Genomic DNA, 13,789 nt, shown 5'->3' with positions numbered 1-13,789 from the left:
GCGCGGTTTTCAAACGACTGATTGACATCATGTTGCGGAGTAGAAGCGCTAACTTCCAAGGCCGACTCGCTGCTATTACCAGACCTCAGGTTTTTCACATCAATTCAAAAGCAAAGCTTGGGGGACAATCACCGTAGAGAGAGAGCTTCGCGGAATAGTAGTAAATAAACAAGCCAGCTCGCTTGCCTCGCTGTCTAAAAACTGTGTATATATGCTAAGGATTCATGACTCTTAAAAGACATCAAATCATTCCCACAACTCATTTCGCAGCCTCCTCCAGAAGACGCTTCAGGACATCATCATCGCTGGGGTTGCCCTGGCCCAGGATGGTCTCGTAGGCAGGGTACAGAACGGTCTTCTCAATCTCCTTGTACTTGCCATCCGCGACGTAGACGACGTTGCCTTGCCGGGAGGCGTCGTTCATGAGGTAGGCGGCAGCGCGCGCAACCACGACGGCGGGCTGCGGGACGTGCGAGATGCCCTTCATCAGGTCCTCGAGGCCGGGCAGGACGTTGCTCGTCGTCCAGGAGGGCGTCAGGGTGTTGATGCGGATGGGAAGCCCCGCGATTTCTGCAAGACGCGCGAGACCCCTGCCGAATCCCAGAACGCCGTGCTTGGCCGTGGCTGCATGAACCGTAAGCAAACAGGGGAACATTTTGATTGTGCGGGAAAATACAGTGCTTATGCTGTTCGAGATTTTCAACAAACTTACAGTAATCGACAGCGCGGAGAGGCTGCAGTCCAGTGCTGGAGCCCATGAGGACGATGCTGCCGCCCTCGGGCTGCTCCTTCATGTAGTGAAGGGCCAGGCAGGCGGTGTTGATGAGGCCCCTCAGGCCAATGTCGAGCAGCTCGTGGGACGGCTCCTTGAGCTCACCCTGGTCGTCCGTCTCCAGGGCCAGGTAGTTGGCGCGGGGGCCGATGCCAGCGTTGGCAAAGACGCTGTCGATGCGGCCATGGTGCTCCTTGGCCTTCTTGAAGAGCGCGCGCAGGTCCTCCCACTTGGAGACGTCCGTCTTGACGAACAGCAGGCCGGGCGCCTCGGACGGAGGCGGGTTGATGTCGCCGCTGACGACGGACGCTCCCAGTGACAGAAGCAGGTCGACCGTAGCGAGGCCGATACCCGACGAGCCGCCTGTGTGGTAACAAAAAAGCAAGGTTTTTCTCGTCAGCTTGCGAGTCTAAAACATATCAAACGATCGATACAGTACGAAACAATCGACGAGACAACAAAGCCCCCCCGCTAAAAAACACGAGAGAAAGAGAGAAGAGCAAAAAAAAGAGCTCAAACTGTGTGTCCCGTACCTGTGAGGACGACAACCTTGCCCTTGAGGCCGCTAAGATCCTCGTCCTTGATGAGAATTTCGGCCATGGTGATGGAGATTAGTGGTACGAGGTATGTGATAGAGATTTAGACGAGGTCGAGAAAGACTGGAAATGGTTTGGTGGGATGCAGGATGCAGGGAGGACGGCAGAGAGGCGGCTAGAAGTATCGAGATGAAGTGATATCGCACGAGTAATAAATCAGGACAAAGGGGCTCGCAGGATGGGGATCTCGGGAAGGGGAACCAAAGCAGGACCACCTCCTCCGTCCTCGCCGCCGCCAGCGAGGAAAAGCCGCTCCTCTCAAGGAGCCCCCTTTACCTGGGGCATCGTGGTGAAACGAGCCTAGCCCGGCATGCTGCCCCATACGTGCGCCGTTGCAGGACTGGCTCTCGCGGCAGCATGAGCCCACATATCGTCTATATTAAAGGTCGGTCTGGCATCATGCACGATGGACCTAGGCCCAAGTTGTTGTGGCGGCCGGGTATGTGGGCAAGGACTGGGGGGGTCAAGCAGGGTCAAGCAGAGCCAAGAGGGCCAAGCAGGGCCCCCCCCAAGTGTCCCTATGGGAGCTTCTCCCGGTTGACCGGTGCGGGAGTTACATTAGAGACGACTCGAACTCGAACTCGGGGCCTGGCACGCGAGTAATGGCAACGAACACCAAGCATGGGTCCCGCCAGGGAAGAAATGACGAGCCGTGTTTTTATTTTCACTACGGTCTCATGGCTGCCGATCGCTTTAGTCTAGAATATGTAAAAGAAATACTATAATTATTTAGCCTGGGCTGATTTTCTCTGCGAGGGAAAATATAATATAGTCTGATTCGTTTACGGCTCTTTGTCAGATATTTAGTCTGGTTCTTCACGACTTTGCTAGTAATCTCATCTCGTTCTCTGCAACTCGTCCGATTACTCTTTTTTTTTATTTTGTGTTTCCTCACCCATCTCTCACAGATCCGACAGCTGCCCAACTCCTGCCCATCATGGTCAAGCCGCGGGGGGACGGCGAGTCGCTCCTCTACGCCTCGTCAATCCTCATCGGCCTGTCTTGGGTTACATTCGCAGCCCGAGTATGGGTGCGGTTCTGGCGAAAGTCCGCCGGATGGGACGACATCCTGATGTTCGCGGGCATTGTACGTCACATGTAGCATTGCTTACCCATATGCTGCCCCCCTCCCCTCCTCCTCTCTCCGCTGCCCCTCCGAAGCACAGACATCTCTAATGCTTCCCAGCTGCTCTTTACGGTGACGGCCAGTCTGTGCATAGTCTGCAGCTACCTCGGCTCCGGCCAGCTCGCCGAAGCCCTGCAGCCCGCTGAGATCATGAAGGGAACCAAGGTGCGTCTTTGGCTACTATATGCGCTCTCCAAATGCGAGTCGTCTTCACCGCAAAAGGTGGTTGCTGACTCTCGCCCCCCAACCCCAACAGCTCTTCTTCATTGCCGAATACTTCTACTCCTCCGGCACCGTCTTCATCAAGTCCAGCATTGCCGTTACGCTGCTGCGAATCGCCGACGCCCGCCGCCGTTACAAATGGACCATCTGGGCCGTCATCATCTCCACCATCATCTCCTGCATCGTCTTCATTTCGGGCATCTCCAACATCTGCCACCCCATCACTACGCTATGGGGTGAGACCACCACCGGCACATGCAACCTCCAGCTCAACAGCGACGTCAGCTTCTTCTTCTCCGCCATTGAGATCTTGACCGACTGGACGCTAGCTGTCCTGCCTGCAGCCCTGCTGTGGGGCGTCCAGATGAAGCCCAAGGTCAAGTTCTCGGTGGCCTTGATCCTCGGAATGGGTGCTTTGTACGTTCATGCGATACTCCTCCTTTCTCTCTCTTTCTCCCCTCTTTTCCCCCCTCTCTCCTCTCCCCCTCCCTCTCCTATAACCGAGGTAGGAAACCCACTGACTCCTGAATCAGTGCGAGTTGCGCAACAATCGTACGACTCCGCTTCCTGACTCTCTACGACAACCCCGCCGAGTTCATGTTTGGCACCGGCAAGATTGGTCTGTGGTCCATCATCGAGGAGGGCATCGGTATCATCGCCGGCTCGCTGCACGCCCTCCGCCCTCTCCTCTCCCTGCCCTTTTTCGGCGGCGGCAGCTCCGGCGGCAACACCGACAACTCTGCCGGGCACAACAAGTACTCGCCCAGGAGTGGACACCGCGGTCCCGCGCAGCACACGGACATTGGACTCGACACTTTTCACCAGCTCAACGACGGGGATGCCGACGGGGACGGAGACAGCTCCAAGCACATCCTGAGGGAGACCAAGGTCACAATGGTGAGCACTGAACGGACCGCTTCTCCGGGGGAGTACGGCAGGTCTCAGGTCCTGGGATGGAAGCGAGAACAAGTTTAAACGGGTTGATTTTGGGAACTGATACCTTTTTTTTTTCCTGGCAGGATGGCGCATGATCGACAGATGCCCACGGGCAGGATCCCGTACCTGCCGTAGCCTGGGAACAAGTATATATATATTTTAATATAGATTAAGCGCTCCGCCTTATGATGGAAAAAAGAGTTGTCGTGGATACAGAAGTCTGTAAGCACGACGTGGATTATACCCTACGTACACTGAAGAAAGATTTTCGCTTTACAAGGATAGTCTTGGTCTTCTCACGGGCTTTTCCTTCACCATTTGTTAACTTTGTTCTACGCTTGTATCTTACTGCTCATGGCCGCCTTGGACTGTCACGGTCATCCCCGATACGATACCACTCCGTTGAGTTTTGTAACACCTGCTCTAGACACAGGTGCTCTTCCTTTATTTCTTCCATAGACTATATAACAGAAGCCCCCTGTTTTGCCTTTGATATTTCCACGGCACATCGTCATCAACGTAGACCTTGGATTTGACACAAAGCCCATCTTCCATGTCCGAGTCAAGGTGCCTGTCCGCCTGGTCATGGCTACGTGGCCGTTTGCTGGGCTGGCGTACGTCCTCAAAAACCAGCAACGTATACTCTCGCCAGTGGTTTCCGATCCTTTCGAAGCCAAAGGCAACGCGTGGTTTTCTCATAGTCCTCTTTTGATATTGTTCTCTGGTGGCGTCTCGATACACAATGACTATTATAAGGAGCAAAGCACATGTATCTCACAGATCGTCGCTCAAAGCCTTCAGAATGTCTCTTGCCTCGTTTCTCACGCTCTCAACAATCTCTCCAGCACCTTGCACGCTCCTCACAAGACCTACGCCGGCACCCACATACGTTGCCAGTCTCCCCTCCGGACCCCAACCGGCATCACCACTCTTGGCCGCCTCGTCATGCAGCACCTGCAGCTTCTCAAAGGGGACACCGGCTTCATGATCGATCCAGCTGCGATTAATCAGAGTCCGAGGGGAGAACTGCTCCGGCCAGCCAAACGTGCCGCGCAAATGGTTGTACAGCTGGGTCCGCAGAGTGTTTTTCGCGCCATCAGACGCCCGAACTACTTCGTCCTGGTACCCCTTGGCGATGCGAGCCTCCGACGAAGCAAGAAATCGAGTTCCCATGGCCACACCGGCGGCACCCAGGGCCAACGCGGCTGCAGCTCCTCGACCATCGATGATTCCCCCTGCTGCAACGACGGGAATCCCCGACTCTTTGACTGCATCGGCCACTTCTGGGAAGAGAACAATGGTCCCGGTGGTGTCCCTGACCATGCCGTGCCCGCCCGCTTCCGTGCCCTGAACGACCAAAACATCCGGAGGCGTCGAGCTGTTGACAGCGGCAACCGCATCGCTCAGCGTGCCGACCTGGATCCAGATCTGCGTCTCCCGAGACGCTCCCCGAAGAGAAACCGTCCACTCATCCAGCTCCGACTGGCCATTCCTCGGAGCAAACAGCCACACCGCACACGGCCTGTGCTTCTCAACATCAGACGTTGCCGTCTTCAAGTCTCCGTTCCAGACCTGATAGCCGACGCCAACGGGCAGCAGCAGCAGGGGGTGGCGCAAACTAGTCGAGGCAGCGACCAACTCCCGCGCCTTGTCGAGATCAGCCGACAGTCCGTCCGGCTTTGCCTGGGGTCCAATAAATCCCAAACCGCCGGCCGCCGAGACGGCGACAGCGAGTTGTGGGCCGGCCATTATGCGCATCGGGGCGCCGACGATGAAGGGCTTCTTGGCCCATGGGTAGGGACGCGCCAGCAGGCGTCTTAGCTCGGCCGTTCTTGGAGAGGCCATTGTTTTGATTGCAGTTCCGAGGCACAAAAAGAACGAAAAGGGCCGAGGCTCTTCTACGGACTGGTTGTTGAGTCTTCGGTTTAGTAGTCTTGAGACTACCTAATAAGGAGGCATAAGGAGATCTGTGCGACACTAGTAGGTAAGGAGTCAGTCTTTGCAACGCCTCAACCTGAGATACCCATCGTCGTTCTGAGCTGTGATGCAGATGGCGTCATTGCAGAACTTTAGGTCGCTTTTTGCCCGCCACCATCATGTTCGAAGTCAAGGGAGCGTCCACACTAACAGACACTTTGTGAAGCCATTGAGCAACAGTCCCCCTTAGCGCAGCTCTATCAGGGACGCTGCAGAAAAGCCACAAAAAACTGCCGATGACATACCAAAAGCTTTGACAGGTTTCACAATGGTTTCTTTTGCGGGGTCAGGAGAAGCAGAGACGCGCAATTGGAAACCCTGACAGGCGGAATTGGTTGCTGCTTTAGATGTTTGACAGTTGTAGAGGGGGGATCAGGGCAGAGAGAGAGGGCATCGCCAGCTTTATGAAAGCCATTTCAGGCATCTGGGACCGAGGCTATTACAAGCATTCCGTTTCGTTTTCTTCTGCTTCTTTTTGGTAAAGATGGCCGCACAGTTGATTTCAAATTCCGCGGAGATGCTCTCACGGTGCTGGCTCTGCGAGGAGCCAAACATGTGTCATTGGCGGGGAGGGCAGTCGAGCTGAATAATGGCACCTCTGTGGCGCACGCAGCTTTCTCCGTGGCTGAATGGCAGAGAAATCATACTGAAGTACCTATGCCAATGAGATCAAAGACGGAGAGTGGGAAGATGTGGCATCTGGAATAGAATAAATGAATCTCTCGTCTGCCTAGAGGAGTATCTAGGTAACATGATCAAAACTAAAAGAACATCATCAGAAACAATTGGCACATTATCACACCTCCTCTGCCTATACCACGTCACATTCACTCTCAAGACTTATACAAAGACTCTCAACTCAATTACTCGTTGGCCAACACTTATAAGCGGAAATGTCCACTCGGTCTGACAACGCCATCGTCATCATCGGCTCAGGGCCCGGAATTGGCACAAACACAGCTGCCGTCTTTGCCGCCAACAAGTTCAACAAGGTCGCCCTCGTCGCCCGGAATCCCGTCCAGCTCGACAAGGACGCAGAAAGCGTCAAAGCAGCTGTCGACGGCAACATCACCGTAAAGACATACTCGACCGACGTAATCGACCCAGCCCAGTTCACCGGTACCCTCAAGCAAATCAGCCAAGACCTCGGCACCGTCGAAGTCATCCTCTACAACGCCGCCATCGTATCACAATCACGCCACCTCCAAGTCACAGACGACGAACTCATCCGCGACTTCAAGATCTCCACCATTGCGCTCAACAATGTTTCCAAGTGGGCCATGCCGCAGTTCGTCGTCCTGGCAGAGAAGGATGCATCAGCGCAGCCTACGCTGATTGTGACGAGCTCACATTTACCAGAAGCGCCTGAGACGGATATCGTTTCGCTGTCCGTGTCCAAGGCTGCGCAGAAGAACTTTACGAGGTCGCTGAGGATGGAGTTTGAGCCCAAGGGGGTGCATGTTGCGCTATTGACTGTAGCTGGGTATGTGTTTGATCATAACCAGTTTTTGAATGCAAAATATATTGCGATGCAGGCGTGGGAGCTTTACGCGCAGCCGAAGGGGGGCTGGACTGAGGATGTTCGGATTGAAGAGCCATGGTCAGTGGGTAGGGGAGAGTGACGGAGGAGGTGATAGTTGGAATATATTGCAAGCCACTGGTTTTCGAGGTGACAATACCTCTGATGCATATGGATTTAAATTAGCCATCTTTGCACTCAACTGTTCAATTTATTTGTCAACCCATGTCAACCTGGGACGTCAAGCATCTCGGTTCAGCTCAGGCGAAGATGGATCTGGCAGGCGAGAATCATCAAGATCGATCTGCTTACAGCTGACAGGGTCACCACCATCACAAACGCGGGGTGTTACAATGCTGGATATTGACTTTCCTTTCTGGGTATTTGGTTCGTGTGGCCGGGCTGCAAATCAAATAACGAGACGCAAGTCCAGCGCCAAAGGGCCATCAGTACCTAGAGGAAGAATCAAATGCTTCTTCACTCCAACACAAACTATAGGCCCTGAAGGCGCTGCTTGAGGCACAAAGATGATATTTATCGTGCAGAAACAACCCCTTGCCTCACGATATTGTCCGAGACTCCCGACCTGGAAGAAGCTCAATATGTCAACGCCATCTTTCTCTCACCTCCACCTGTCAAGTCCATAGTCACCGGGCGCAGCCGTATATAGACACGTCTAGCCTCAAGGCCAGTCCCGTAGTGGCAGCGCCATCACTAGAGCCAACGTCAATGGTAGATAGGGAAAGACATGAGGCGTTTCTGCTTTTAAAGTTGCCGAGACGTTCAGCTGAGCAGCCTTGGCAACCCACAAAGCGTGATCGCCGGAGGATAGTCTAATTCACGCCGTCTTCAGATGTGCCGAAGCGGCATTGCTTAGACTCGTTCTATAAGCATACAATGGTTATGTTACGGGATTGTCAAATGTCAGATTTACAATGGCTGAGTCCAATTTCTTAAGTAGAAAGGCAACTCCCTGCTCTCACCCAAGACCAAGCAATACTCAACGAGTCTAAATCAGGGAATGTGTATGCTTACATATCTATATTTATACGATACCGCAACCGAAATCGGGTGTAATCATTCAGTACAGATCAAAACTCCGCAGCCGCTGGCAGTCAGATATTGTCGTCCTCCGAAATCTCATCATGACAACGAAAAGAAACACAAAGACAAACAGATAGACAAACAGGATAGTGGTCAAAGTTTGCAGTCGCTAAAGCACGTCATCGAATCTTCCATATCGAACAACTCCCCGTCAAAACTGTCCCAAACGTTCTCACCTCGCAGCTTGTTCAGGTAACCTCTGGCAGACCTTGATGATTGGTCTGAAGTACCACGCTATCAAGCTGAGAGGCGCGATTCTGAGGGTTCGATCCCGGTTCCGCCTCCATCTGCTTCGGCCTCGCTATTCCATCTTCGTAGTACATGTAGTCAGGAGGCGGCTCTGCATCTTCCGGGAGCTCAATGACGACCGGCTCCGCAATAGATGCCGACTGCTGGTGAGAGTCGTGCTCGAAGCGCGGAGCTCGATCGCAGCACTCGTTATACGCAGGAGCTGCGGCACCAAAGCCGACGGTCGTCTCAAAGGCGCTCTGGCGGATTTGTTGCAGGGCTTGTCGCTCGTCTTCCAGTGCCCTTGCAGTCCTTCGGATTGACCCTCTCCGGGACTCGCTGACCTTTTTCATGGCTTCGACGTACTTCTTCTGCGCATCGAGTGCCTTTGTAAGCGTGGCTCCGAGCCGCTCTATAAGCTCGCTGTTTGCCGATTTGCTGTGGTAGCGCTCCTGTGCGACTACTCTAGCAGCTATGAAGAGTCCGTCGAGAGTCTTCTTGGCTTGCGTCAATTCGGGTCCAGGAGTTGCCTGAATGGCCTCAACAGCTTCGTCGCTGAGTTCTAGACCGCGGTTGATGTATGCGACGCAGCGTTTGAGGATCGTCTGAACGCCTCGCTGCGAAAAGATGTCTGAATGGTTGTCGAAGCTTGCACGTTGCTTCTCGAACAAGCTTCGCTCGATGGCTACTTTGACTGCCTGAGCGGCCTTTACGCCTCGGACGGCCGCCTTGAGTGCCTCGGTTCTCTCCTGAAGCGCCAGCTTGGCCACTTTGTGTGCCTCCTCCTGCTCGTCTTCGTCCGCAAAGCCCGCCGTTGGTCCGTCGAATATTCTTGAGTAGAGGGCATCAATCTCCTTGTGCGCGGCGCCGTGTCGTCCCAGCAATGCTTGCAGCTCCTTCATCTCGATAACCAGCGAGGCCTTATCAGCCTTTAGTTCGTTCAGCTTGGCCTCGACTCTGTGCCGCTTCTCAAGCACCTCGTGATACGCCTTTTCTTCCCGCATCGCCTTTTCATCGAAGACGCCCTTCTTCTTCAGCACGGTATAGACGAGTTTCTTGCCTATCGAATCCCGATAGCTCTTGTGCTGCTTGAGCTGCTGGTTTGCCGTCGCAATGGCCGCCTGCACCTCGGGCTCGAGATCCGCAAGCCGCTTGTCGACATGCTCAATCTTGACCTGGTTGTTGTTGAACAGCCCCGGCGCGTGGGCCGTGGCCTCGAGCTCGCCCAGGAGCTGTGTGTTACGCGATGCTGCTTCCTCAATGACCTGTCGAACTTTGCGCTCCGCGACTGGGTCGGACGGCGTATGGTTGTGTCGACGAGCCGGCATGTTGGTGACTGGTTCAGGGGGGAGAAAGTCTGCAGCTGCAGCTTTGCGGTCGACCATGGAGAAGGCCATCGGATCTATGGCGGTGACGTTATCGGCCTTTTACGCGTCTACTTTGCTTTGCAATGGTGGTTATAATGATTGAAAGGGATGGTTGACACACTGTTCGCAATATGGTAACATCTCGGGCAGCATCATGGGTTCCGGCGTCGTGGGACAGGGTCTTATTTACACCATTATCAATGCCTTGGTAAGACGGGGCATTGAAGCCAAGCTGGCCAGTTATTCAAGCCGTTTGAGGGATCATGTCCAGCTGCTCTCGTCATGCCACAGCAAAACTACCAAAGATTTGTCATTATCCCTGAGAACATTACGGCCAAGCGAGGAGCCGTCAGCACTTAAACCAGATCCCGACCCCTTGCGCCCAGTTCACAGCCTTGCTGCCAGCTGCGCCACAACTGGAATCAGTAGAAGCATGACCTTTTATTTGTACCTGACTGGTACTATAGATGATCTCAAATCGTTCAACACTATCGAGCTCACTGCCACTCTGCCGCCAAGCCACAGTTTCAATCCCGTCTTGTTCCCCATAAGCTGCCACTTACACCCAGCACTTAACGGTGAAACTTGCCAACAATCACCACATCATATCCCGTACCTGAACCAAAGTAGATCTATGTAATGACGTGAGCAGTTCAATAGCTCGAGCCTTAGAAGCTGGGCAATCAGGCGTCTTCGCCCGACGAATGCTAGTCAACACCACCCACTCGCCAGATTTGGCTATTGGTGCATAAGTGTGGCACATCTCCCGTCTCCCATTCCCCAAAGTCGACAAAGTTCAGCGTCCAGACACCCACTCGAGATGCTTCTCCTCGGGCGTCGCTTCGCAGTCTCGGCCGTATGAAGCTCGTCTGCTGGTGCAAGTCGGGCACAGGTCGGAGACCGCGAATTGCGCAAGGCGAATGGTCGATGGCTTATTTCCTTAGTCTTCTGAGGGCAAAGAAGATGCGAATGCTACCTTGGCCATCGGTTGGATTCAGGGAGATGTCACTATAAAGCCGTGTTCGATCCGTGCATGGCGGCGGGTTGCCATTGAGCAGTCAAGAGCATTTCTCGGAGCCATAACCTGAGGAGTCAGAGCAAGCCATCGATTTTGGTCCCAGAGTAGAGCAAATTGCATCAGTCCATCTTGAGTGTCCCCAACACAGTCGCGAACCTCCACAATGGCTATTGAGTCTATTCCCACCCTTCACTACCTCGACATTGGTCGATTGGGTCGCGGCGAAGTTGTCCGGTAAGCCTCACGCGGCCACAAGCAGCTCACCCTCTTCGACTTCGTTCCGCCAGTTTCCAACTATGAACAATTATACTGACTTCAGCCATTCACCAGCCTGTTCCTGAGAGATGCCGGCATCGAGTTCAACGACGTTCGACATCCCTACGACGACACATGGCCCGCGACGAGCGCGAAGCTGAAGGAGCAAGGCATCACTCGAACTGGCAAGGTGCCTGCGCTCTTGATCAATGGCCTTGTTCTGAACCAGGTCAGTTACACAACCGTTGCAATCAGTATAAAGACTGGCTAATGAAGGCTACTATAGCACATCTCGATCTTGAGGTATCTGGCTAGAGACCTCGGGAGCTACGACGGCGAGACAAACTATGAAAAGTTTCAAGTTGACGCCGTCGCCGATGTTTACAATGACTGGAGGGTAAGTCAATCCGATACCTTGTCCTAAGCACCCCTTCGTTCAGTAGAGAACTCTAACGAGAGACATACAGACTCAATGGGTGGCAAGCCTCAAGGGCGTCACAGACGAGTACAGGAACAAGATTGTGCCCGAATACTACAACGTCATCGCGCAGTATTATTCTGCCAACAACGGCCCGTATCTCCTTGGTGATAGGATCACCTACGCCGACTTTGCTGTCTATCAGTCTATCGACAATGACGAGCGAACCGGCACTTTGCCTGTGAGTGCTTCTTGCATACCTATGAAGTAGCGTCTACCGATGACATTTGGGACCTACTGACTCACGATAGGCTGAGCTGCCTGAGGCGGTGCAAAAGTTCCGTGAGGCATTCGAGAGTCGTCCGAATATCTCGGCTTACATCGAGGCGAGCCGCCCGAAGAAGGCGTGAAAGAATGTTCACGATGTTAATCCTTTCACATGATTTCAGTACATGTATTGTAAGCCACGCCTAGCTTAATGTATACAGACACGATACAAATTTGATGAGATCGATGATGGCCTTGTTCTTGTGAAAATAGTGAGCGCATACGTACTGATAGTTAGGATATGGCATTGACTTGAAGTCCTCATCTCAGATTAATCATTGGAAGGATCGAACAAGAATCAGGGACATACGCACAGGCTGACTTTATGTGAAGGGGGTCTGAGGCAGAGTCCTCGGTGATGAGTTGAGAGGAGATGAAGAAGCCCGAGATCAACACCGAGGCAAATCCCATATAGCAAAGCGACCCAGACAAGGCAATTGCAGTGTTATACCAAGTTCGTCATTTAGTTATTTGACTTCCTGTTGTAAAGTCGAGCTTGCATTGTGAAGACAACAGAGATCAAGCACCCGTCTACTACCGCCCGTCGAGTCCAGGGCACGAGACCTAACCTGTAATAACCGGAGTGAGGTGTTCTTGGCTGTCACTATCCGAAGCCACTTGCAGGTGTGATCAAGATAAGCTTTGCCTCAGCTTCGTTACCAGATTTTCTTTCTGCAGAGTTGACCTTCTATATACCTTAATTATCACCCCATCGTACCTATATATCTCACCGAGGCTCTTCCAACGACTATTATTAAGGCTGTATACGGGGGCTCTTTGGGCCATGCGATCTGACTTGACTGCAACGTTGCGAGCCACGAGAAATCAAACAGCCCTCATGGAAATCCATGTAATTACGTACTCAATTCAAGGATCCAGCTCGTAAGGAACAATTCGCTCAAACATTCTACTTGAGGCATCAAGGCAGGCTCCTCCCATGCCACACTGCAAGGACATACCTTACATCCCGCGGTATACGAACAATACGGTGCTTACTGTAATGCCGGTACTTCCTACGAATCACCTTCATTTCAGGAACAAGATCGTCGCTTCATCTGCCGGCGTCTCAAAGCCTCTTGAGTGAGCGAGGATAACCCGGCCGGCACTTCGAGGCCTCCACGTCGGAGTTGCTTCAACCTGCCGGGTGGTCTGTTGGTGGAGGAGGACGAGAGATGCATGAACACACGGTAATTAAGTAATAATTCTGACTAAGAAAGACTTCATCTGCTAACTTGTACTGTACTTGCAAGAAAAGATGTGCAGAGAGATTCATGGCACGCACATGGCAAATCTGCAGCCGAAGAGCATTATGCCAGATTGCCTTGCGAGCCCGCTTCATGCGTTGCGGAGCGAAAAACATGTGGCAGATCGGATGAGATGCAGATGGGAAGGGAAAGGGAAAGGAAAAGGCCCAGCGCATGAAAAAGCTAAGCCTTAGGCACAGATTTAGCCTCATCACGACCCTCTCCGAGCATGACGAGGAGGAGTGAGATTCCACGATTCTGTCACATACATACATCGGATGCCACGAGGTTATGGAGGTGCCGCGTTCATGCCGCGTTGCCCACTCCTCCGCATGACGAAGGGGATCCCGGAAACTGGTCTTCCTTTCTTCTCCGGTCCCCCATTCTCGGGATCAGGTCATGAGGTAGGGAGAGCCCCCCACAACCCGAGCATGGAGGCTGGCGAGCTCTGCTTATTCCTATGATTTTAGCGGTTTCATCCCGCTCATTCTTCCTTGGCATAAAGCGTCCAGTCAGGCACCCTTCCAAGGCACTGCCCGTTGCTGATCCATCAAGCGAAGGGAAACGGCAACTGTTCATGCAAATCCTTCCAGAAGTCTTGGAGCTGAAGGGCTGACAACCAGGTTTGAGCCCAGCCGAAACCGTCTGAGCTGCCGGAAGCGTCGAAACGAAGCAGAGCT

At 53.2% G+C, this 13,789-nt stretch overlaps 6 protein-coding genes across 6 annotated transcripts; 3 read left to right on the top strand and 3 right to left on the bottom strand.

The window, feature by feature from the left end:
* Positions 1-259: 259 nt before the first annotated feature.
* On the bottom strand, positions 260-1,402 carry TRIREDRAFT_23090 (uncharacterized protein; the record flags this gene model as incomplete). The annotated part of the gene is made up of 3 exons (XM_006968213.1): positions 1,306-1,402; positions 713-1,135; positions 260-624 (listed from the first exon to the last, which is right to left on the bottom strand). The coding sequence occupies exons 1-3, from the start codon at positions 1,370-1,372 to the stop codon at positions 260-262; spliced, it is 855 nt and encodes a 284-aa protein (XP_006968275.1). The 5' UTR covers positions 1,373-1,402.
* Positions 1,403-2,305: 903 nt separating this feature from the next.
* Positions 2,306-3,841, top strand: TRIREDRAFT_110744 (uncharacterized protein; the record flags this gene model as incomplete). The annotated part of the gene is made up of 5 exons (XM_006968303.1): positions 2,306-2,455; positions 2,555-2,659; positions 2,751-3,133; positions 3,250-3,613; positions 3,821-3,841. 5 exons carry the CDS (start codon positions 2,306-2,308, stop codon positions 3,839-3,841), a joined length of 1,023 nt encoding a protein of 340 aa, XP_006968365.1.
* Positions 3,842-4,426: 585 nt separating this feature from the next.
* On the bottom strand, positions 4,427-5,878 carry TRIREDRAFT_123468 (dehydrogenase; the record flags this gene model as incomplete). Its single annotated transcript, XM_006968239.1, has 2 exons — positions 5,781-5,878; positions 4,427-5,629 (listed from the first exon to the last, which is right to left on the bottom strand). Exon 2 carries the CDS (start codon positions 5,495-5,497, stop codon positions 4,427-4,429), a length of 1,071 nt encoding a protein of 356 aa, XP_006968301.1. The 5' UTR covers positions 5,498-5,629; positions 5,781-5,878.
* A 644-nt stretch (positions 5,879-6,522) lies between these two features.
* Positions 6,523-7,251, top strand: TRIREDRAFT_67778 (uncharacterized protein; the record flags this gene model as incomplete). Its single annotated transcript, XM_006968302.1, has 1 exon — positions 6,523-7,251. One exon carries the CDS (start codon positions 6,523-6,525, stop codon positions 7,249-7,251), a length of 729 nt encoding a protein of 242 aa, XP_006968364.1.
* Positions 7,252-8,440: 1,189 nt separating this feature from the next.
* On the bottom strand, positions 8,441-9,808 carry TRIREDRAFT_110740 (uncharacterized protein; the record flags this gene model as incomplete). Its single annotated transcript, XM_006968238.1, has 1 exon — positions 8,441-9,808. The coding sequence occupies one exon, from the start codon at positions 9,806-9,808 to the stop codon at positions 8,441-8,443; it is 1,368 nt and encodes a 455-aa protein (XP_006968300.1).
* Positions 9,809-11,028: 1,220 nt separating this feature from the next.
* TRIREDRAFT_5330 (uncharacterized protein) lies at positions 11,029-11,948 on the top strand (the record flags this gene model as incomplete). The annotated part of the gene is made up of 5 exons (XM_006968200.1): positions 11,029-11,099; positions 11,196-11,349; positions 11,407-11,517; positions 11,588-11,779; positions 11,850-11,948. 5 exons carry the CDS (start codon positions 11,029-11,031, stop codon positions 11,946-11,948), a joined length of 627 nt encoding a protein of 208 aa, XP_006968262.1.
* Positions 11,949-13,789: the final 1,841 nt, after the last annotated feature.

Source organism: Trichoderma reesei (assembly GCF_000167675.1).
Source record: "Trichoderma reesei QM6a unplaced genomic scaffold TRIREscaffold_22, whole genome shotgun sequence".
In the NCBI taxonomy this organism is placed as follows: domain Eukaryota; kingdom Fungi; phylum Ascomycota; class Sordariomycetes; order Hypocreales; family Hypocreaceae; genus Trichoderma; species Trichoderma reesei.
The sequence above is the reverse complement of the archived record's forward strand: the minus strand, read 5'-3'. Positions and strand labels throughout refer to the sequence as shown.